A 25209-nucleotide genomic window follows, 5' to 3' on the forward strand; every position below is an offset into this window, starting at 1 on the left:
TACTTTTATCACACTACTAGTTATTTCAGCTATCTTGAAAGTACTAAAAGAAGTTTTAAAAGCAAAAAGCATATGGAAACAATTAGGACACTTGGGGCTAACATCTTTATTTAATCCGGCCATTTACTTCCTAGCTTTATCATCTATATTTATCATCCAAAGATCTACCTCTTCTCAATAATATGACATCTAGTATTGAAAGAATTCAAACCTGTTCTCAGTCTGCTTTGGGAAATAAAGGAACAAAACTGACTATAATGATGCATAAATAAGTAAATCAACATTTATGGAGGAGTCACTACTTGCCAAATAGTAGGCAGGTGATATTTATACAATTTGTGAGGTCAAATACGAGGTTAAAATGTAGGAAAAACAACGAATGTCCACCTTATCGCTACGAGGGCTGCCCCATAAGGGCACTCGGTGTATACACAGCACAACTCCAGGGGTTGCTAGTAAGAATTATGTCCCCTTAAGAGTTATGCAACTAAAAGTATAATTAAGAGAAAAAAACGTTTCTGAATAATCTACAATATGCTATTACTTCTTAAGATGCATCCCAAATTCAGAGATGTTAAAATGTGATAAAAGGTTTTAGGACCAATGAAAAAAGAGGATAATACAAGCAATCTTCAACTGGGGTTTCTTTGATGGCATCATTTTATCAGCAGTCTGTACAAGAATTTCTGAGGGAATTTTTTCACTCTCCTCTGTGAAGTCAAAATAAAGAACATTAAAAGTGAATGAAGTACCGTTAATGTCACAATTCAGATATAATGCACCAAGATTTTCAAATTTATATTCTTCCCCTTATTTCTTAAAATTGATTATGTGAGGAACAGTGTTTTCAACTAACTTTTAGGTTCAAGCCTAAATTACTTATTGGGCACTTATACCTTTCCCTGCCTAATAAACATACACATATACACCCCCCCCCATACAGAAACCCACATACACGCAGCTGCTGAGAAAAAGGCCAGAAGAGAGGCCACTTCAGAATATGCAGGTTTTGCATATACAGACGGCCTACTTTACATATCCATGGTTCCACAGGGCCAACTGTAAGACTTCCATATGCATGGATTGTGGTATACGCAGGGGTTCTGGAATCAGTTCCCTTCGTAAAGCAAGGGATGACTGTGTGTAATTTCTCTCAATCTCAGTTTCCTTATCTACATCTACAAATGAAATAGATGGGCTTTAAAAGTCTAAAAAATATCTAAGTTTTAGATATTATCTTTTGGAAACCTATTCTGGTAGAATCCTTCTATTAAAAATGTTCTTTCTTCCTAAACATATTATTTATATAAAACAGTAAACAAACATGGCCTGAATGAATTGTACATACCCCCTTTAATGTGAAAAAATAATGCCTCATTGCTAAAAATTTAGAATAGCAACATTACAAAAACATGAGTTCCTCTTCTCAATAATAACTAAACAGATTTTACTTTTAATAGATTTACTTAATTTATCAGTGTAAAATCTTAGTTCTAATGTTAAATTTGTATGTAATGGTTCAAAGTCTGTGTTTTAAAAAAGTATTAATCTATTACTACCTCTGAAAGGTACTGATATTATTATTGCTATGACAGAACCATTATACTTTGGTTCAGATTCTAAAGGAAAAATAGTGACTGCTTACAACTGTCAAATTATTTTAAAGTTATTAAATATGATAGCATCCAAACTGATAGTTCTGTAATATTTCTTCTTACCACCTTATGGGAGAGAGGGGATTTTCTGAAATTTCACAGAGAAATAACAATTATCAGACATTTAGGAAGTTACGTTTTATCTTATTTATTTATTTATTTACGGAGTCTTGCTCTGTCGCCAGGCTGGAGTGCAGTGATGTGATCTCAGCTCACTACAACCTCCGCCGCCCAGGTTCAAGAGATTCTCCTGCCTCAGCCTCCCGAGTAGCTGGGACTACAGGCGCGTGCCACCACGCCCAGCTAATTTTTGTATTTTGAGTAGAGACGGGGTTTCACCATGTTGGTCAGGATGGACTTGATCTCTTGACTTCGTGATCCGCCCACCTCGGCCTCCCAAAGTACTTTTAGAAAAGCAAATTCAAGTATAAGAATTATATTTAGGAGAACAAGAATTAAGGAAAGTCTTGGTTGATGACCATTTTGATTAATACTCAAGGCTAATTTTATCTTTGTTTTCATATGTTCCCTAAATGAGTCACTAATTATAATATATAATCTATTATTTTTCAAGGAAAAAAAACCCTATTGTTTTCTTCTCATATTAAATTAATGAAAATACTACTGAGAATAAAATTAATATTATATAAGGTAGAACTGATAATATTTTAAGCTGAAATGTCATGCTCCAAACAAATAAATCTAAGCATACAATTTCACATTTGCAAATACATATATGTAATTCAAATACAACTGAGGTGGTGGGCATGGTGGCTCACACCTGTAATCTCAGCACTTTGGGATGCCAAGGCAGGAGGACTGCTTGAGCCCAGGAGTTTGAGGCCAGCCTGGGGAACAGAGTGAGACTTCATCTATACAAAAAATAAAAAAAATTAGCCAGATGTGGTGGCACATGCCTGTGGTCCCAGCTACTTGGGAGGCTGAGGTGGGAGCATCACTCGAACCCAGAGGGCAAAGCTGCAGTGAACTGTGATCATGCCACTGCGCTCCAGCCTGGGTGACAGGATGGGACACTATCTCAACAACAAGAAAAGAAATGAGATGAGTCTATTAGGGAAACACTCAAGTCACTCAGTAAACGTTACATTGCCATGCTATGTCACACATGAAAGATGCACACAGTAATGTTTACATCCATGGATAAAGCCACAGTGTGCATGCGTGAGTACTGGAACTGGCTAAACACCAAAGGGTAGAAGAGTGAAGAGCAATATGCTGATTGGCTGACTACCAGGCAAAGTTACCTATAGACAAGCTGAAATCAGGTTGAGGATAAAAAAGATTCCCTATAGTAAACAAAGCACTTTTGGGTCACCTATATAAAACTGATTTAGGCTTTCCTTCATCTCCACCTACAAGGCTCACAAAACCCAGACGGACAGTTTGGGACTGAGGCAAAAATAATGTGCAAAGGCGCCTCACTTGAGGAGAAAAAAAATGTGGGTCCCAGATTCTAGAACCAATATATCTGCTCAATGCAACCCCCTAACAATAGTCTTCGAATAAACTATTGTATTGAAGGAACTACTGCTTGTCTTTTATCATAGTGACTGCCTTACCAACCAAGGAAACTCTATTTATTTAATCACATTTTGACTGCCTTACCAACCAAGAAAACTCCATTTATCTAGTCACATTTGTATACATATTTTATATTATAATATATACACAGAGAACCACTTAGAGAAAATACTCACTATTGCAACCTAGTGTAGTGGGAAAAACACAGGCTTTGCAGTCAGAATTGGGCTCAAATCTTGGTTTGGTTATTCTTATTAGGTGTATAACTATGAGTAAGTCTGTTTATGTCTCTAGGCCTCATTTTACATATCTGTATCATCAGAGTAATACACGAGACTAGTGTGAAGATTACACAAACTACTACTACTTCTAACCTGACAAGGGCCCCAGCAATGGGAAGTGAGTTGGAGACAGAGGGCCTTAAGTTGCCCTTTCTTCCCAAGAAGTGGGTGAAGGTTGTGGGAGTAGAGAGAGGCGCTAATGTGCATAACCAAATTCAAATTGAGGCACAGTCCATCTAATTGTATTTTACAGTTACTGTCAAATATTATCTTAGACAAAAAATGTTACCTTAGACAAAGGGAGCTCAATTTGAAGAACTAGGAAGAGCTTGGCCTCAGAAATAGTCATGGACAGAGGCAACTTGAATTGCAATTCAATTATAATAATAATTATAATTACAAGTGATGTTTATTGAGTGCATACTATGTGCTAAAGCAGGTACTAAGTACTTAATTGCATTACTTCTTTTAATTCTAACAATTCTATTTAGCAGATGATGGCCTGAAGCAACTGAAGATCCGCAAAAGAAGTGAAAATAGCCTTAACTGATGACATTCCACCACTGTGATTTGTTTCTGCCCCACCCTAACTGATCAACGTACTTTGTAATCTACCCCACCCTTAAGAGGGTTCTTTGTAATCTCCCCCACACATAAGAAGGTTCTTTGTAATTCTCCCTACCTTTGAGAATGTACTTCCTGAGATCCACCTCCTGCCCGCAAAACATTGCTCCTAACTCCACTGCCTATCCCAAAACCTATAAGAACTAATGATAATCCCACCACCCTTTGCTGATTCTCTTTTCGGACTCAGCCCGCCTGCGCCCAGGTGAAATAAACAGCCTTGTTGCTCACACAAAGCCTGTTTGGTGGTCTCTTCACATGGAAGCGTGAGACAGCTAGAAAGCAGACACAGACATCTGGGCTCTTTCAGCAAGAAGCCACCCATTTTAGAGAAAGAAGGGAATGAAAGTTGTAGTTGCTAAAGCCTAAAATGGACAAGTGATTCTCCACGGTCTTCTATTGTTGGAAGTGGATCAGTAGAAAACAAATTCTAATCCTCAAATTCCACCTGCTGGGTCACTATGGACTGACATTATCTTAGTTTCACCAAAGGGAGGAGGGAGGAAGGAGGGGGAACAGTTGGAGTAGTGTATATACAATGCTCCCTGAGTCCAGATCAAAAGAGTTTAAATGAGATAGATCCAAATGTCTCAATGAGGCAGTCCTACCCTATTCTAGTTCTCTATTTCAGTTACATCGCCACTCATATTGAGTCACCTAATTTTGTATTACCTAACAGGCCAACTGAAATACGGTTTCTATTTTTATAAATGAATGTTAATAAACTGCTTTCTTTGTTTCTCTGTTCAGCTCCAGAAAAGAGGCAAAAACCAGTGTTTTTAGACATGTGGTCCACAAACCTCTGGAGATTACTGAGATTCTTTCAGGGGACCTGCAAGGTCTCTATTTCATTATAGCATTAAGACATTGTCTATTTCACTGTATTGACATTTGCATTAATCATTAAAAATGCAATGAAGAATAAAACTGCCTGTGACTTAGCACCTACGAAGGCAGTGATACCAAACTATACTAGTAGTCATATTCTTCACTGCCACATAAGGGCGGTGGAAGTGGAGGTTGGAGGGAAGCCAACTACACATAAATGTCAATGAAGAGTAAAATTTACCTCTGTTAAATCTCAATCCATGAGTATATATCTGTTTAATATTATGAGTGATGAAATGAAGGTATACATAAAGCACTTGCATACCAAACTATGCTATGATAATAGTCTGGAGGAAAAGCAGTTGTGCACTTGATTGCGTTTAGAGCTAAAGTAGTTAACTTTCTAATGGAATAGCACTTGTACTTGTAAGACTGATAGACAAATTATGATTATTCAGATTTGGGTAATTTGGAAGGCATTTTCTTGAAAATGAACACAGTAAGCCTGACAATCCTATCCAAGAAAAACAACTGATGGTATTTGTGGTCAATGATACAAACTGAGCTTTCTTGTTAAAGTTGGAATTTTGGGAAACTTTTATCATCGCTGATAACTTTGAGAGTTTTTTAATTCTTAAAGATTTTCTGATGATACTGGTGGAAATATTAGTGGGTAGGATTTTTTAATACTGTGTAATAAGATGTGTCAACATTTACATGATTTATGTAACTAAGTGAAACAATATTTTCCAAATGACCAATGTATGATGTTACAAAATCATATATGGGTAAAAGATCCACTCAAAGTACAAGACAGACCAATGGATTTTTATGAGTATAAAATGTGTTCTAGACTCCATACTGCAACTAATCTTTAAGAAATAACTTCCTTTTTAGTGTGGGTATAGCATCAAAGAAAAATATACAAAATTATCTGAAAAAGCTACTAAAATAGACCTTTCTTTTACAATTGCATATCTGTTTGAGGCTGAGTTTTCCTCAAAAACATCAATGAAGACAACGTATTTTAAGAGAGGAAATACAGAAACAAGTATAAGAATTCAGCTGCCTTCTATTAAGCCAGACATTAAAGAGATTTTCAAAAATGCCATATTTTTCATTGTGTCTTTCATTTTAAAAATATAGTTATTTCTCATAAAATGCTATTTATGTCATCATAATAGGTTTATTGTTATTTAAAAATAAATATTTTAAAATGTTCTCATTTTTAATTCCTTTCAATAGTAAACATCAATAGATATAACCCATATAAACAATAACCCCACAGTGACCTTAATAAAGTTAAACATAAGCCAATGGGAAAAGACCTTACTCTGCCGTAATTCTTCCCATGTTTCCTATGGGAAAGGAGGTAGGGAGGGATGAGAAAGGAATTTTTTTTTTTTTTTTTTTTTTTTTTTGAGTCAGAGTCTTGGTCTATTGCCCAGGCTGGAGTGCAGTGGTGTGACCTCGGCTCACTGCAACCTCTGCCTCCCCGGTTCAAGCAATTCTCTTGCCTCAGCCTCCAGGGTAGCCAGGACTACAGGCACGCACCACCACGCCTGGCTATTTTTGTATTTTTAGTAGAGATGGTGTTTCACCATGTTGGCCACGCTGGTCTTGAAATCCTGACTTCAAGCGATCCGCTTGCCTCGGCCTCCCAAAGTGCTGGAATTACAGGCACGAGCCACTGTGCCCGGTCCCACTGGTTGTTTTCATACACATTAATTTACATCATTTATTCCTTATAAAAGTCTAGCAGATATGATTATCCCTAATTTATAGATGTAGGAACTGAAACAGTGATTTTTGCCTAAAGTCACAGTTGGTAAGGAAAAAAAATAAGATTATAGTATATGTATTTGATTCTGAAGTTCTTATTCTTTTTACCATATCATATTTATGACAGACCCCCCACCACCCTAACTGGTCAGTGTCCAACAAAAACTCATAAATGCAGAGCTTTGGTCTTTATCATAATTTTTGTTTGAAATCCAAAGGTCTAATTCTTGAACTGATTTCTATTTCTTCATTATTGGCTTGTTTTACCAAATCCAAAGAAGGTTGGGTACACTTAATAATGGCCGATAATTGGCCGGGCGCGGTGGCTCATGCCTGTAATCCCAGCACTTTGGGAGGCCGAGGCGGGCGGATCACGAGGTCAGGAGATCGAGACCATCCTGGCTAACACGGTGAAACCCCATCTCTACTAAAAATACAAAAAATTAGCCGAGCACGGTGGCAGGTGCCTGTAGTCCCAGCTATCCAGGGGGCTGAGGCAGGAGAATGGCGTGAACCCAGAAGGCAGAGTTTGCAGTGAGCCGAGATCGCGCCACTGCACTCCAGCCTGGGCAATAGAATGAGACTCTGTCTCAAAAAAAAAAAAGAAAGAAAAAAAATAATGGCTGATAACTGAGCTTCCAACACAATGTACTAAATTTCCAGTGTCAGCACACTTCAGTATAATATTCAAGAGTTCTTGCAATCTCATGCTACTCAACATCAAAGGGTAGATTTATACAAATAGGCAAAGGTCTGTCTTCATAGGTTCATGTAAACAAATAATATTCATTAATCAAACTTTTATTTTAAAAATCTCCTGTGTGTCAGGTGTGGTGACATGCACCTGTAGTCCCAGCTACTTGGAAGGCTGAGGCAGGAGGATTGCTTGAGGCCAGGAGTTCTACACTGCAGTGAGTTATGATGTCATCACTGCATTCTAGCCTGCGTGACAGAGTAAGACCCTGTCTCAAAAAAAAAACAAGAAAGGAAAGGAAAGGAAAGGAAGGGGAAGGGGAAGCGAGGAAAGGAAAGGGAAAGGAAAGGAAAAGGAAAAGGGGAAAGGGAAAGGAGAAAAAAAATCTACTGTGTTTATTAGGTTTTGGAAATATAAAACATGACAATGTAAAGGTTAATTTCTGGTAATTAAAACAGAATTATGGCCCTTTAAAGGCTTTAAAATTAATCAGGCTTGATCGCAGTTTCCCTTTTAAATGAAAACTATAAAATGAAGAAACAAGTATGCTTTGGTGAACAGTTAATGATTATATTTTAAGACTGCCTTATTGAATTGTTAGAAAATGCATGTAATAGTGACCTTGTCAGGTGGGAGCCACTCCTCTCCTGGCCTCATATGGAGGTACTTCAGCTAGAGTTAACATTCTTAGTTTCTCTCTCCATATCCCATTCTTTCTTTCCCTCAGGAAGAGTGTGACTTATCTGATTAGCACATTTAGGAAAAGAAACTGAACATGCTCAGCTCAGCTCAGCTCTTCAGGGCATCTTCCAAATAGGTTGCAGAAAGGATGAATTCTACTTTACTTTCTACCACATGAAAGGCAAAGGGAATGTTTGCAGGATAAGGGGAAAATTCATTTTGGGGGGAATATATCCGGAAGTCCATTAGCTACAGATCTAAATCAAATTTTCCAGTTGAACTGTATCAATTTTTAATGCTGGTGTTTTGTTTCCTTTTGTCTGATTCCTATGTAATATTGCTCACTGAGTTCCAAACTGCAGAGTGTAGCACTGAGGTATTATTTTGGAACAATGTTGTACTGTAATACAAAAACATATTTGGTCTTTGTCCCTGGTTCCTGGAACAGAGCTCCTAAAACGCTTGAAATTTCATGAGTCGTAGAGTGTCTTTTGTTATTCATAACAATCCCCTGAAAAAAATCCATCACTGAGTTTATGCTAATGAGGTGACTTAGACTGGGGCCTTTAGATAGCCTCAGAATGGGACTGGTCACCAGAAAGACCCAGTGATTAGAGGGTACTTTCAGCCTCACCCACTGGTGTCCAGGAAGGGGAGAGCTTCCAGGTTAGTAAACAAACACACTGATGTGCAGCTGGGAGGGTGGCATGCCGAGAGAGGGGATGGAAGCTCAGTGTGCCCTTTCCCACATACCTTGCTCTATGCATTTCTTCCATTTGATTGCCCCTAAGTTGCATCCTTTATAATAAACTGGTAAACATAAGTATTTTCCTGAGCTCTGTGAGTCATTCTAGCAAGTTATTGAAACTGAGGAGGTGGTAGCAGGAACCCCTAATCTACGTTCAGTTGGTCAGAAGTATGAGTGGCTCCTCCAGGACTTGTGACTGGTGTCTGAAATAGTGGCAGTCTTGTGAAACTGAACTCTTCAGGTAGAAAATGTTAGAACTGAATTGAACTATTGGACACCCAACAGAAATTGCAGAATTGGCTAGCATCAGAGAAAACACCCCAGAAAGATACTGAAAGGTATAAGGGCCAGGGACCTTAAGTATGGATTAGTTCTCAATTGAGTCTCAATTTGAGAAATGATGTTATTTATTAGCCCTAAAGCCCCAAGACTGTGTGCCAGATACTATGTTTGCTTTACACATATTATTATTATTTAGAGATGAAGTCTTGCTATATCAGGTTTGAGTTTTGCTAGACTCAAACTCCTAGGCTCAAGACATGCTCCCACCTCAGCCTCCTGAGTAGCTGGGACTATAGCCATATGCTAAGGCACCTGGCTACATATATTATTATCATTCTACTTTTCAGACAAAAACTCAAGTGCAGGGGTGTTAACTTGAGGTCACATTATATTAAATGGAAGAGCTGGAATTCAAACTCAGGTCTATCAGACTCCTTTTTTCTTTTTGAGACGGAGTCTTGCTCTATCACCCAGGGTGGAGCGCAGTGGCGTGATATCGGCTTGCTGCAACCTCTGCCTCCTGGGTTCAAGTGATTCTCCTGCCTCAACCTCCCAAGTAGCTGGGATTACAGGCACCCACCACCATGCCTGGCTAATTTTTGTATTTTTAGTAGCGACGGAGTTTCACCATGTTGGCCAGGCTGGTCTCGAACTCCTGACCTCAGGCAATCTTCCCACTTGGCCTCCCAAAGTGCTGGGATTACAGGTGTGAGCCACCGCAACCCAGCCTCAGACTGCATTTTTAACCTCATCTCCATACCATATCTCTACAAAGGTATGATTCTGAATGTTATTCATACACTAAAACAGGAAATAAAAAGTTATTATCAGAATTTGCCTTCAATGACTACAAGCTTTAAGTTGATATAGAAAAATATAAATGCCTTGGAATGTATTTTAGAAAACATTTACAATAATACATTTTTATGCTGATTATTAAGATACTAAGCCTCTTTTTCTTCTTTCCAGCAATATTTTAAAAGATCTGGGGGCAAAAAAAAAAAGAGACTAAAGATAGAGTTAATTGGGATACACAAGTTTCTAAGGGAAGCAAAATCCGACATGAACAGCAGCAGCCCCTTGTGGTCTAAGGGGAAAAATAGTGTATCTGTAGTTATGGGGGGTGAAAATATGTTTTTTAAAAGAATATATGAATATATGTACATATTTAGCCATTTGACTTAGTTCTCAACCCAATACATTAAAAAGCAGATGCTTTAAAAAATAATATGTTGCCAAGATGCTTGTTAAAATTTTATCAGTTGACATATTAAAATTCATTATGAATTAATTAACACATTACACAAAAATAAAATGTTTTTGTTTCATCATTTTACAAAGTACTATAACCAGTGGTGATTAACACTGGGAATTTTGTGTGTCTTGATATGTGTTGCTCAAAAAGAAACTAAATTTATAGGATTACCACTAAATTGATGACATTTTCTGTCTTCACTCTTGAATTCTGTTGGCAGATGTTTTTGAGAACAAAAAATTCCATCTTATTACAAAATATATTAAGCAGGTTTTCCTGCCAGGCAAGTCTGACATGATATGTATTGCCTAGACCAAATCAATCCCCTTAATAAGCCATAATATATGCTAGCAAGTACACTATTTCATAGTTAAGAAAACTTGCCACATGAAACAGTAAGTTCTTTCATCTCTCATGCTCTGCTCCTAATGTCTCAGAAAAGTGCTACATAATCTACTAGTTAGTCATATCTATTTATACTCAGCAAGTAAAATAAAATTATACTTTGCTAATCTTAAAGTTTTAGGCCCGAATTCGACTTTACTTTTGCCTGTGTATACTAGATATTTGCAAAAATTTGAAAAGAGACTGGCTATTTACAAGATACTAGAGAAAAGAAAATCCAAATACTTGAATATACTTGGAAAATAAAATAGTTTCAGAAATAAAACAATCATTGTTTGTAATACAAATAAATTGAACTTGGTTGCTAAAACACTAGATAGAAATGACTTCAGTGGCATTTGTACAGAAGAGATTCAGAACTGTGAACGTACCCCAGTCAGAACATCAAAAACATATTTTTGGAAAGAAAGCTTTAGTTTATCAGAGTTGGCTGTTTCTAAACAATTGCAAAAATTCACATGAATGCTGAAAAAAATCAATCAGAAAACTAGGCAACACCAACTATCTTACATATTAAAGAATAAGATTTTTGATGGATGTCAACAAATAATTGATAAATATTTAAGCATCTCTATGTGCAATTCCAGGCTTTGCTAAGATTCCCATTCTGTAAATGTTTCTTTCACATTTGGAAAAAAATTTCACTTTTTGTTTTGTGTCCATGTAATTCTCTTCCCCTCTATCCTCAGCATCTGTTTTTGCTTTCTTTCACAGGCTGGGTCTAATTCTTCTCCTTTACTTCCCATCAGCAGAGTCTACAAATAAGTCTCACTTTAGGAAAGAGATGTTCAAGCACTTCCAACCCAACATTAGACAGATCAGCATCAAGTCACTTTTGCCTATACTCTACACATAGTCTCTAAAATTCTATTAACTGACCTTCCTTGATTTACTTGTCCTCTTATGTCTAGTTTGATACCAGAATAACCTTCATTCCTATGCTGCAGGTTCCTTTATCTAGGTATCACTTAGGCCTAATCTTTTTGTTTTGTTCTCCATCCAAGAGATTAAATTCTAGTATCAGTTCCTGACTCCCTCATAATATGCTCTGTACTAATGCAAAAAGCAGCACATATCTGCTTTTAAGGATTGACATGCAATGTCAAAACATATAAAGCATGCTCAAAGATCTAAAGGATTATAGGGAGATCTAGTGGAGAAGCATGAAAATAATTGGTAATATTAATTAAATTATTAGACAAAAATACAACAGACATATCAAGATAGTACCTGGTAAATTCCATGTAAATTAGCTAATCATTATAAATTCCATGCATCTCAGTAAGGAGGGCTCACTGGTTATAGTGAGAGGAAGAGGTGGAATTTCAGCTAGGCACTTATAACGTGAGTTGTAAGTGGACAGAATTTTGGATTCAGGAAAGAACAGGAATTGAAGTTACAAATTCCATAAAGCACAAAGTTTGTACAGGGTAGAGTAACCCCAGCAGCCTGGCTGTACTCTTAAGAGCAAATGTGTAACACAGAAATTGCAATGGGTCAGGTTGAAACATTTCCATTTTCATCCATAATTTTAGCAGTATAATGACACAGCTCAAAAGGAAAATAGGATATTCTATTTTTATATATTCAGATGAAAATATATAGTTCAAGTTATCAAATAATGACCTTATATCATTAATTTTTAGATTGTAATCTCAGCTACTGGATTGAGTGGGAAGTCAACAATTGTAGTGCTGTTTGACTTTTTATTTTGGTTTGTTGGAATGTTTCCTCATAGAAAATCATTAAAGTATTTTAAAGTATTATTAAAATACTTTAATAATGCAGGACATATTTTGAAAAGTAGTAGTTGTAGTGTGGGGTTTTAATCCTGGCTCTACCACCTTATTTAAAATTTATTGTGAAAGATCTGCTCTACAAATATTTATTATGAAGGCTCTGTTGTAGGCTCTGGGATACAGTAGTGAGCAAAACAGACTAAGTACATGCCCTCACAAAGCTTATATTATGAGCTATGTGACCTTTGAAAAATTACTCAAAGGGGTGTGTGTGTGTGTGTGTGTGTTTATGGTACAAACAGGCTTTATTAGTTGCAATGGAAAGTGGCAAAGGGGAGGATATGATAGCTCCTGCTCCTGGGACAGGGTCCCCAGACTGAGTTTCTACCCTCCAAAAGCTAAAAATTTTTGACCCACAGTCTGATCTGTAAATTTGGATCAGTATTAGTCATACTATTTGTAGAGAATATATAAATATATATACATATTTATAGAAATACTTACATTTATACATATAAATTGTTTATAAACATTTAATAAATAGAGTCCATTAAATAATAGCTGGTCAAAAATCTATCTTTGTCATCAAATGTTGTTTACTATATTGTATCATACATTTACTATACATGGCTTAATTTTCAAATTTCAGATACATATTTTGTTTTCAATCTACAGAACAATGTGGTAAAGAAGAAAGAGGGGAAGAATCTACAGTAATTACTAGTCCTGGTTTCAACAAGTAGATTTATTATCTACCATTTACTAGCTTTGTGATCCTAGACTAACATTTGTGCATCAGTTTCCAACTATAAAATCAGGACAAAATGATGTGATTCATCTACCTATTAGGCTGTCACAAAGAATAGAAGATAATTTCAAATTGTAAATTGGTAAGAAGTATATAAATAAAAGTTAATTTAGTTCTATCATATAAAATGCTCTGTGTCTGAAAATTACAAACACTTGGTATCGGGAGATATGTAGAGAGAAGAAGAGCACTAGTAGAAGTCATTTCTAGAGTGGATCAAAATTACTAAGGAATTAATACATCCTACATAAAATGAACCATTCTTCTCTTTCCCACTACAAGGCCAAAACTTCCTATCTAGAAGTATGTTTGAAGAGTGTCAGCACATCTCTGCTATTTTGCAAAATTCCAGAAGATTTTAAGAGAAATGATGTTTACTAAGAAAAAACATTTCATAACTAAGACCATCAACACAAAGTTGTATTATGTGTTTGGGCCTATTTTTGTCTTTTGGTGCTTTTGTTGGGAACCTGAATTGATGAGTGAAATGGGACAAAGAGGCAAAAAGACTTAGAAAAGAGGGAAAAATGACAGGAGTTTAAAAGAGAGAAAATAATTAAAAAGAAAACAAAAGGAAAGAGAGCAGGTCTTAACAATGAAGCAACATAAAAAGAATGTTGTTTCCTTGGTATAAGAAAAAATAGATGTGAGGAAAAACAAAGCAGATGTGAAAAACAGAATAAAGAAAATGCATGCATAAAGAGAACAAAAGAAAAAAAGCAAAGCAATGGTGACAAGATAAAGACAAAATAGAAAGAAATAAAGTTACGGGACAGATGTCTGATATCTGAGATAGATGCTTAATCTGTACATGTCATAGGAAAAAAAATTGTTTAAGAAGAAATAAACTTAATATACAATATCATTTTGTTTGCATTTTACATAAACAAGTAGGTAGTCCTTATGATTTTATATTTCAAAAGCCTTATATAATTCATTTCTGGAATCTGGATATCAGAGGTAATCTTTTAAAAGTTTTAACCTGTCATAAGATGGTGGTTTACAGACTGGATCATATAGAAAGAAGCTTAGTACAACTGATAGAGAAGACGGTAACATCACGACCCCGATGTAATCATATAAAAGAAAGGGGGTGATATAACCGCATTGGAACAAACAAGCTACTTATTGCTTCTAAATATAATAAGCGTTCTTGCTTTTCAAATAATATATTAAATAGTGAGATGCTTTCTAAAAATTTAAATATTATAATCTGCTTGATTCATTATATGAACTGCTTTGAGAATTCCTTGTCAGGATACATTTTTGGGGTCTTGAGAATATATATGCTGTTTTCACCACTGCTTAACTGTCATAGCTTACTCAATAGACTGACCTATAAATAAAATGTTTTGAATGTTTAAAGTACAATTCCAAAAAGTAGAGTGATTATGCCATGAACTAGAATAATATAGAAAATAAAAACTTAGAAAGCAATATATTTCCCCTAAAAGGTGGTATGAAACATTTTATTAAAGATCTTCTAAAGTAAATGTAAAAATAGCTCAAGTTGAATAATTTGAAATGTTACTACTATCCTATTGTATAATTTATAAAACGTTATTTTCTCTATGTTTAAATGTTCTGAATTGCTCACTTTTGAGGACTATTTCAATATATTATTTTTCTTAACCAGTAGCATTTTCGATATGTTTTACTATTAAACTTCTAGCATCCATAATAAGGGCTTTGAAAATTGACAAATGTCTCATATATATAATTTACAGTATGTATGTCAAGCTTCTGAATATGTCCAAGTGTAAATAAAATTGTTTGTGTCCCCTATAGAATTAGAAATCCTTGGGCAACACTCCTCTAATGATCCCATACTGTTAGTACTACAAAGTGTAAAAGTTCGCTGGGTAGGACAAGAGAAAAGGACAGAGTTCCCTCATTACACTATCCCTACACTATTTTGGCTTAAGTATTTATTAAGATATTAATTACTCTTCCTCCCTCTATCTGCCTTTACACATTAGGCTGAGACACTGTAGACAGTTGCTCATCGTAAAACAATGCATTATCCAGTAAACCTTACCCCCCAAGATGAATGTTTTATATGGAGCACTATTAATTCAGCAGGTAATATGTCTTAGAATTGTTAGGCTACATATACTCTCTTATGGACAACATAACGGCATGTTATGCTGATGCTATGTTTCCTTAAAGAAACAGCGTGTTTGGAAACTGAATTGGCAAGTTTTCTGCCTTCTGCATCCATCACAATAAAATTATTTTAGAAAATTTTTCTCGAGGTAGTATATGACACAAAAGGAAATAGAATTTGCATTTGTGACTTCTACAAAATGTCACACTGAAATAAGAATGATGCGTTTTGTAATTCTGAATTAAAAAACCCATTTGATCCAAGTAGACAACCATGGGAAATAAATGATGAAAAATAAAAAAATTAATATTCTTGAAGAAAAACAAAACAATCTTTATAAAATAAAATATATACAAGGTAAAGAAAATAGCAAAGGAAAGTAGTGATCTCACTCACTCTGATATACAATTGCATCATTTCTTTTTCTCTTTGGGGGTTACGATACTTCTCATAGAAATCACGTCGCTTCTTTGTTTCTTTAGAAACTTTATCTTTTCTTTCCCGTTTTTCTGCTGGTTCATCTGAACTATCAGATGATGACTGTACGTGTATCTTCGGCTTTTCTACTTCAATATAGTTTTCATTGGGATTTAGTACTATTACTCCATATCCTTCCTGTTTTGAAATGAAAGAAGGTAGCATAATTTAAATCTTATAATCCATTTCAATTTTCAAAAAAGTTCTTAAAATTTCAGTCTAAGCAATTTTTATATAGTTGCATATTCATTAAAATACTCCTTTAGGCAAGACTATGATTTTATTTTTTTCAAAAGAAAGTCATTAAAATTGTTTGCCTTTATTGTGTATATAAATAAGCATTTATTATTTATAAGAACAAAAAACATAATTGCAACATAAAGATTATAAAGCTTAAATTAAAAAACTAATTCAGATATCTCAGAACCCAAAAATGACTGAAATAAATTAGCAAATAATTTATTTTCAAGTATACTTTCAAATTATATTAATATTTATACTATCTGTTTTGATAAAACAACCTCTGAAATTGAAGTTTACAATTCAAACTACACTTTTTGTATATTTTTCTTTACAATGGCCCTTTCAAGAGCATTTTTTGTCTGAACAATTAAAAAGAATAAGCAGTTAAAAAGAAATAAATCTGATTTAACATTCCAAAACCATCCATATCTACATTATTATAAAGACATAACATCTACCTGTGTACCTTGAATTTTATTCACTTCTTTTCTCACAGGAGGCCAGAAAATAAGCCACTGTCTTACTATAATGTATGGAAGCAAGTCTTTAATCTTAAAATTTCTTTCATTTTTTCAATCTACCATAAAAATTCTCTTTATTAAAAACTACAATCAGGAAATAAGCAAGGTTCCAAAGTTAAAAAACACAGCTTGTTGAGCTATTAAGGCTTTTTTTTTTAAATCTGTAAAACATATGTTTTCCTGTCTCATTTCTTTCTAGCCTGGCAAACATTTCTGTGGTTATAATTAAGACAACGTTTGATATTTATATTATGTCTAATGGAATAAGCTAACCATGAGAAAATATAGAGAGGGATAAACAATAACCACTGACAAGCATGGGTAACACAAATTTTTGAAGCTATTATATATCTTGTCTTTTCTATTCAGTTATGTGTTGTGAGGTTCCAATTATGTCCTTGTAAAATACTATATGGTCATACTTAAAAGATGTATGATATTATAATAAAAACATAAGAGCTACAAAAAATAGCTCACAAAATCTATTTATTAGAAAATCTGTTTAATAGAAAATAAAACTTATAAAATCTCATCCTTACTTAAAATAGGTAGTATATATAGTTTTTCAAGACAGTAACTGTAGAATCTTCTACTTGAAGTTTAAATTTTAAATTCTTTTTTTGCCAAACCAACCATAAGATGATTTTAAAAAATTGACAGCAGTAATAGTAAGCCAGTATTAGCACAGACTCAATTATCTTATTTTAAAATATGCTGCATTACCGCACATGGTTGGTTTTTTTAAACAGCTGATTTCACAAACTACTTACAAACTTCTTTGGAATTGTTTTCTATTTTTTCCTCCATCAGATGATATTATTGTCTAAAACAATTATTTAGTTTGGAAATTTTCAAGATCACTGAAGTTCTGATTTTAATGATAGGACTATTAATTAAGATATAGTCATCTTACATATATGAAAACTATATAATAATATATAGTAAATTGATTTACTAAACACCACCCATTCTTCAACAGATGTTCAAATAAAGCTTTTAGAATAATGCTTCTTTCACAAAAGGCTTATAAAACACTTTACACATTTTGTAATTTAAACATTCGACATCAAAGCAAAAGAGAATTTTTTTTTAAAGTTTCTTAGCTCCAAGTCAAAAGTTTTACCAACAAAAGATATTTTATTTGGTCCTGCTTTATTCTAATCTGTATAGCTATTCAAAAGTCTTGTAATTCATTGTGATCACTGTCAGGTAGACAGATTGTCACTTGGTGATTTTCTACAGTTGGACACACTTGACTAGTTATTAAAATCACATTTGAAGGAAGTTCCTACCCCTCTTCCTTGTGCCTCTTACAACTTTTCACGCCCTTCTCAAATTTCAGCTATAACTTCTCCTCCCACCAAAAGTAAGTTAAAGAACACTGTTGCACTCTGCTAAACAGGGTGAAATAGAGGCATTCAGTACACTGTCTCTGGTGTAAGGAACATAGTCAAAAAAGGTCACCATAGGCCAAAAAGAAAATTGCCTCCTTACTAGATTCTGTACCGTGAGTAAGTGGTCTCCTGTCATGTTTCTTCCCTGCCTTCTCTGAGTGAATTGAACTTTAAACACACATACACATACACATATACACACACACACACACACACACACACACACACCCCACCCTCTCATACTCAGGAGTTAAAATTAGCAAGACCAAAATAGAATCTTAAAATTAGTAGAGATGAAAATAGTGATATACTACATTTTACTGATAATATGAAAAATTTCAAATTCCAAATCTTCACTCAAGGTAAAAGAGTGGGACTTTAATAAACTGAAATAACATGGCATCATCTTTGTATAATGAATAAATCTCAAATAAAGGTAAACTCTTTGAACAAAATTTACAGTCACCAGAATTGTAAAACTATTATCTTATTACTTAATCAATAAAAATAATATTTTCATATCTGGCTTATTTGAGCAGAACTTTAAACTTCAATTTTTAGAAATCATAGATTGAAAAATTATCGTGCCTAATTTTAAATAGACTCTGAAATTTGATATGTTCCATGTAAATAAGTATTTAAAAAAAGGCATTTATAAATCATCAAAGAAGCAGCATTTGTCTAAGTAACTGAAAATTACACGACTCATTTGTTCAATATCATAAAGGCACAATGTCAATGTTTCACTTAGGCATCAACAGATGAGAAATGATTCTATTTTTAAATCACCACTATATAAATCAATTGAAGATTTGTTATCATTTATATTTCAACAATGGATGTTTCTATTTAAACACCCAAACTATTTAGAAAATATTTTATCCTTTAGATATATCAGATTGCCAATTTAATTAATGTGACAACAATCAAGAAATACTCAGGAACATTCTCTGTAGAAATGAGAGCTGATTTTAATAAATGTCTTTGATGCAAATTCAATTACTGTTCTGTACAAAAACTAACATTTAAAATTAAAATATTTCTGTTAAATTAATTAATGCAATATTCACAGAGATCATTCATAACCATTTTGTAATGAGTAGCAGAAAGCAGGAGTAAGAAAATAAACTATCCCACCTATGTGCTCTAACCACAGACATATAGTAAAACTTAATGTTTCCCGTCTTTTCTCTGTCATATGTAACACTGGCAAAAATTTCCTTTATATAAGCTACAAAGATTTTTGCCATGTCAACATCAATATATGGAAACTAAAGAGTCAAAGAAAATAGAGTAAAACAAAGCAAAGACAAAATGTCACTAGTTAAATTTTACTGTTTTAAATTGAATAATATCAACTTCCTCAAAAATCAGACTAAATACCATTTAAAAAAGTGATTCTTTCCATTCCCAGTAACTCAATCAGTACACAACAAAATTAGTAAGAAGAGATGCTAGTGAGACCTTTCACGAATGTACCCATAAAGTTTTATGAAACTACACTATAATATCAGGCATCAAGTATAATATCTTAAAAGAACTGTGGGTTGCTACTCTACTAAGGAAGGCTCCATAACTTATGCTTAGACTCTTAAACATTTTATATTGAAGTATTTCTTTTATATTTAATTATTCCTTAAGTATGCTACATTTCTTATAAGATAAAAAGTTAGGTCATTTCAAATATACATCGAAACCCTTTCTCTTATCTTTGAAAAGATAAAATGATCAAATCGATTATCTAGCATTCTACAACTAAATAAATAAAACTTCTGGTATCCTTTATAATGATTTACCAAATCAATTCCAATATCCAACATTTCAAAAGACAAAGCATACATAAAGTTGTTAATTAACTCATGTTTGATCACAGTCTAGTAGAAATTAAGGTGATCAAGAGGATATATATTGGTAAAAGTAAGCTTTATATCTTTAATTCATCTCATTCCATTTTTATACTTTTGTTGCTATAATTCTACTTTCATTTTCAGACCTGTGTTTACAACATATTAACTAAGGGATCTTAATCAGAAACCCTTAAAAGTTCACTCCTAGACATAGCATTTTATTCAGCAAAAGTACTTGTAATTTAAATAGAATACACAGGTCTTTAGGCCTTCTTTACTTTGAAGTCTGTAGATGCACTTACTAATAAACAATAAATCATTTATCATTCAACCAACAAATGATGGCTTAGGTCAGAGAAATCTAAAACAAACAGGTGATGCCAAACACAAAGAACCAAAAAGGAAAACTTTGATAGACAAATTATATCAGTACAAATATGCACTTATCAAGAAGATTCTGTAAATAGATAAAATCTTAAAATGCCCGACCAAAACCAGACTTCTGACCCCAAATGAAATCTGATAAAACTGAAGACTTATCCATGTTAATTTACCTAGTCATTACCAATTATAAGAAAAATGGAAAACAGGCAAATTCTACATCTTTTCAAGTATCTTGTGGTTGGCTAAATAAAAAATCAGCTGAAAGTACTTGGCTCTGCATATTAACCTGACAATACTGCAAGCCACATGTGACCAGAGAGGTCAGGGGTTAGAGTGGAATCCTTTGACCTATGGAACTATCTGTTTTGGTCTTCAGGCAAAGCTCTGTAAGAGATCATTTTACACAAATTTATCAATCATATTTCTCAAGTTCAGCATTCTATCTGCTTGGTTTCAAAGAAGATAGGTGCTCATCCTCAAGGAAAATGAAACCCAAAGTGCTTTATCTATAAACGACATTTACCCATAGACAAATCACTGTCCATTCATCTTTTCTGAAAGATATATGTTGTACTTATTCTCATCTTTTTCCAAGAAGGGTATGTATATGTCACTGTTGCAACATCCTAGGTGCAACAGTGAGATGAGGTCATGACAACCAATCAGAAGTCACTAGTGAAGCGTTAAAGTAAACATAGCTGTTGGAGCTACAGCTCTACTTGAAAAATGCCCCCTCCATTATTTTAGCAATTTTCTCAAGACGTGACCTGGGACTGAAATGCGTGAAATGTCACTTGACTCCGTTTTGTGTTTCTTCTCAATGTGCATTTAGGTAACAGTCCTCTACTAATATTTTGTAAAATGTTCTTCATAACCATACTTTAACTTGTAGCTTCATGAAATCTAATGCTGTGTATGTTCCATGGTATAAAAATACCATAATATGGACCAACATAGATTATCCCAGTTAAGTTTCCAACTTCAAATAGCTCATCAAGCTAGTCAGTAAAAGAAAACATGCCACAAAAAGTTTTCAGAGGACCACCTGTTGTCTATTATTTTTACATAGCACTTACTCATAAATCATAACACAGGGTAATTAATCAAGCTGTCAAAGAGAAGGTCAAAGGTTATATGGTAGAGTCAGAAGGTCATGCATGGGCTGATAGAGGTCAGGGTCACACTGCATTCCTCATTATCAAGTTGGGATGAGAGACGGCCCAAGCAAACAAAAGTGAAAGCAGATGGAGAAGTGAGTGGATAAAAAAAAAAAAAAAAAAAAGAAAATTTCACAAACAAAAAGAAAAGTGAAAGAAGACTGTCAGCTGCCTTCAAATAGAGAATAGAAGAGAAAAGAAATACACTGAAATGTGCTCAAAGGCGCTCAAGAACATAAAGAAACTACAGTTTTATTAATTAAATAAACTGAATATAACTTTTCTTGGCCATTTTATTAACAGATACTAAGTAATATTAGAAAATACGTGTTCGGCATCTGTATACCTTCTCCAGTTAGATTAATTCAGGTAAGGCAAAGAGTTCCAAGGATGAATAATAATTTACAAAAACAAACAAACAAACAAAAAACTTATAATAAGAGAGCTTTTCCCCCTAATATTGTGTGAGGGTTATAACACAGATGCAAATACTTTTAAGCCATACAACAGATAAATTCTTGAGTATGATACAAAGATACCCATAAACATAAATGTATCATAAAAGTCCTTCTGAATAACAAAACAGTTATAAAATATTCTATTATTACGTTGGCCTGAATTAGATGCAGAATACTGTGCAAAATTAGCTGTCACCCTTTGCTCAAAATCTTTGTTAATCTCATTTTGAATGTTTGCAGCTTTATCAACACATGCATCAATGTCAGCTCCTTGGTTACTGAACCGCTGTAGTTGGAAGAAGATATAATTAAAATGTTTTGGCACAGAAAAGGTGAAATTATATCTTCCCTTGTTCCCTTAGGAGTCTGTAAAACATGAAGGATATATTGACAAACACACACCCTTGCCTCCAGTTCTGACATGTCAGGTCATCCAAGCACTATTTATTTTAAAACATGCACTTTGCACTTACCCATATTATCACCCACTCCATTTCTAACTTTTCCTGGGTTTTAGAACATTATGTTGCTTAAATTTTGCAAATTTCTCTTCTGTTCACAATTTACTTATGGAAAGATTCTATAAATGCACAATAGTACCGTTAATACATTTACCATTCATTTTTGAGGACAGAAATATGATTTAATACCATAGTTTTGTGAAATCTTTTATATTCTTTGCTTCTCATTCTCATAAAATGACACAAAGGTATACCCACACATTTACACATTAAACTAAAAAGAAGTAACAAGTTAAAACTGTTGCCCAGTCAATGATATATCAAAATCCCTAAATGAATTTAGGAAATCAAACAGATACCTCTTTATTACATGGTCTAAAGAAGACTTGGATGGGCAGATTCATCTCATTAACTTTACTATTCCTCATGCTAGTTATGCCTGTATGTTTTAAAATGCTGAATGGAAGTCCAATGTTCTCCTAACTTCTTGTGAAAATCTATTATAAAGTTGTGTAAATACAGTAGTTCTCAAACATCTCTGGTAGCCACATGGGCTTTCAAAATATTATCACTTTGACCCAATCATATATCATACAAACATATGCTTAAGTTTTTAAGCTAATCATAAAAGCTGTTTAACGATTACAGTACCCAAATTATTCTATATTAAATATACCACCTTTCTCTTTCTTCTTTCAACTAAAATATCATGTGTTTAGACTATTTTCATTGTTTTTTCAAGAATATATCAGTGCTTGTGGTGCTAGAGTCCACTTGCAAGTATGAGGACATAACGAAGAATTCTATTCAGTCAATAATTCATTAAACACCGATTTCATACAACAAACATTTAATAAGCAACTACTATCTACCAAGCACTATGCCAGTTATACTTAAGAGTCTACCTGTATCCTATACTGACAGTCACTTTTCATTTTAAGATATTTTCATTCAGTAGAAAATTTTAAATCCAAATCATATACAAATTCCTAAAATGTCTATATGAGACCATTTTATTTTTCAAAAAAAGGGAAATGTGAAAAGGAAAAAAGGAGAAAAGGGTAATGATAAAATGCTCCTAAAACCAGGCTAACTAGATTTTCAAGGATGATTAACCTTAAATGGTAAGTTAAGTTTGTGTTTGCATTAAGAGTGGTATTTAAACTTACTCTGTAACAATGAAAATGTAATGTTTGAGGATGTGTGTTTGTGTGTGTGTGCATGTTGTGTTGTATACATTCACATATTTTAACAAGTAACATCACTTCACAATCTAAAGGAAAAGCTTCAATACACATATATCTCCTAACAGGTGCAAATGAGTATAGCTATGAATTTCTCTTCCCACAGTGACCTATGTCAGAAGATCTTCTCATACTTCTTCTGCTAAATAATTTAATTACTTATGAGTTATGGTTTCTTTGTAACCTTTTAAATGACTAGCTCATTAAAATGCAAAAATATGCCAAACATGATGTCACTGGGTCAAACAGCTGTGTTGGTAAAATTATGGCTGTGAATGTCCCCAAGAACATGAAAATATTAATAATTTATATTGCTCATTAGATGGCAAAAACTCTTTAAACAGATTTAGAGACAGATTAATTTTATAATCACAAAATGCTACACTACCTCATGGTAACAAATCTTTCCACCATCTGTGACCCTTTGGTATACATGAAACATATAAAAATTCAAAATGGCTTAAGGTTTTTACATTACAATATGCATATTCAGGAAAAAAGTCATAAAAACCTGAAATATGGTGGTAAAAACTTTGTTAAAAAATATCCATTTGCCAACTTTAATATGAACTTAATTTTCTTTCAAAGAGACAAGATACAGGAATAGCAAATAAGTTATAGTATGAGACAGTCAACAAGTCATAGTCCTGCAAACCAATAATAAGATAATTGTCTTACACTTCTTAAAATTGTATGTCACACTATGAGTTCAAATCTTTCATAGAATCTTCTTGGTGAATGACAAGAGTGATAAAATTATATAAACGAAGTACTATCTATCATATTTGAAGTTCAAAATGTTTCACGCCTCTGCTTTACAGTATCATGATGATGCTGAAAGTAAAGCGCAGGAAAAAAATCTCCCCAACTATCAGTTGTTTTTAGATATAGAAATATTTTTAGTTTAAAAACAAATGGGATAATTATTAAATCTGTGCTATTTAGCCAGGAAACTAGCTTCCTAATGATCATGTTTTTCTATTTCTTAAGCAATTTAAACATCAAATACATTATTTACCACCGTAAATTATAAAAATATGTTCATCTAGTATCAGCCAGCAGCAACAGAATTACTTTCATGTGCACTTAATAATGTTCTTTTCATTAATAATCTATCATGGGCAAAAATTAATGAATAGACAATCTTGACATGTGGTCTTTTAAAAACACACAATGATTAGGTAATCCTAATTTTAAAATTCTATTTTAAAATTCCTTTTTAGAAATGTTTAAAGCAGAAAAAAAGCTGTATGCCCATCTGAGTTCTGATGTGAAATAATATTGAAGATAGTTGTTATGTGGAAGGGAAGGGTTAATGGGGATTTTAAACTAATGAACACAGTGACACAGGGCTCTGAAGTAAGCCATGCATAGTTCTAAGCCAACCTTAGAATTTCAACCCTTCCAGCCCTGGCTTAGATCATACAGGCTCTACTAGAAATGTCAAGAATGTGAAGAGGCGTCTTTAGCCAAAAGGACACAACTTTAAGTACATAATGCTAGCTTACACTGGTTCGTTTATTCCCCTCTTCATTAGTGAGAAAATGGACTCTCGTAAATGCTTGTTAAAATCCCTACCTACACTCCTCTGG

The 25209-nt window shown here is 33.9% G+C and overlaps 1 protein-coding gene across 23 annotated transcripts in view; it reads right to left on the reverse strand.

The window, feature by feature from the left end:
- The window catches only part of ARB2A (ARB2 cotranscriptional regulator A), a 540355-nt gene that overhangs the window by 248037 nt on the left and 267109 nt on the right, over window positions 1–25209 (reverse strand). For 21 of the 23 annotated variants that reach the window (XR_010140097.1, XM_063724455.1, XM_054556475.2 and 18 more), the window contains one exon: window positions 15828–16046. The exons of the other annotated variants lie outside the window; for them this stretch is intronic. Coding sequence is in view for 20 of the 21 variants with exons in the window: in XM_063724455.1 (XP_063580525.1) it covers window positions 15828–16046 (219 nt within the window). In the remaining variant the exon portion in view is untranslated. The remainder of the gene's footprint in view (window positions 1–15827; window positions 16047–25209) is intronic. 23 annotated transcript variants of the gene reach the window in all.

Source organism: Pongo abelii, chromosome 4, assembly GCF_028885655.2.
Source record: "Pongo abelii isolate AG06213 chromosome 4, NHGRI_mPonAbe1-v2.0_pri, whole genome shotgun sequence".
In the NCBI taxonomy this organism is placed as follows: Eukaryota; Metazoa; Chordata; class Mammalia; order Primates; family Hominidae; genus Pongo; species Pongo abelii.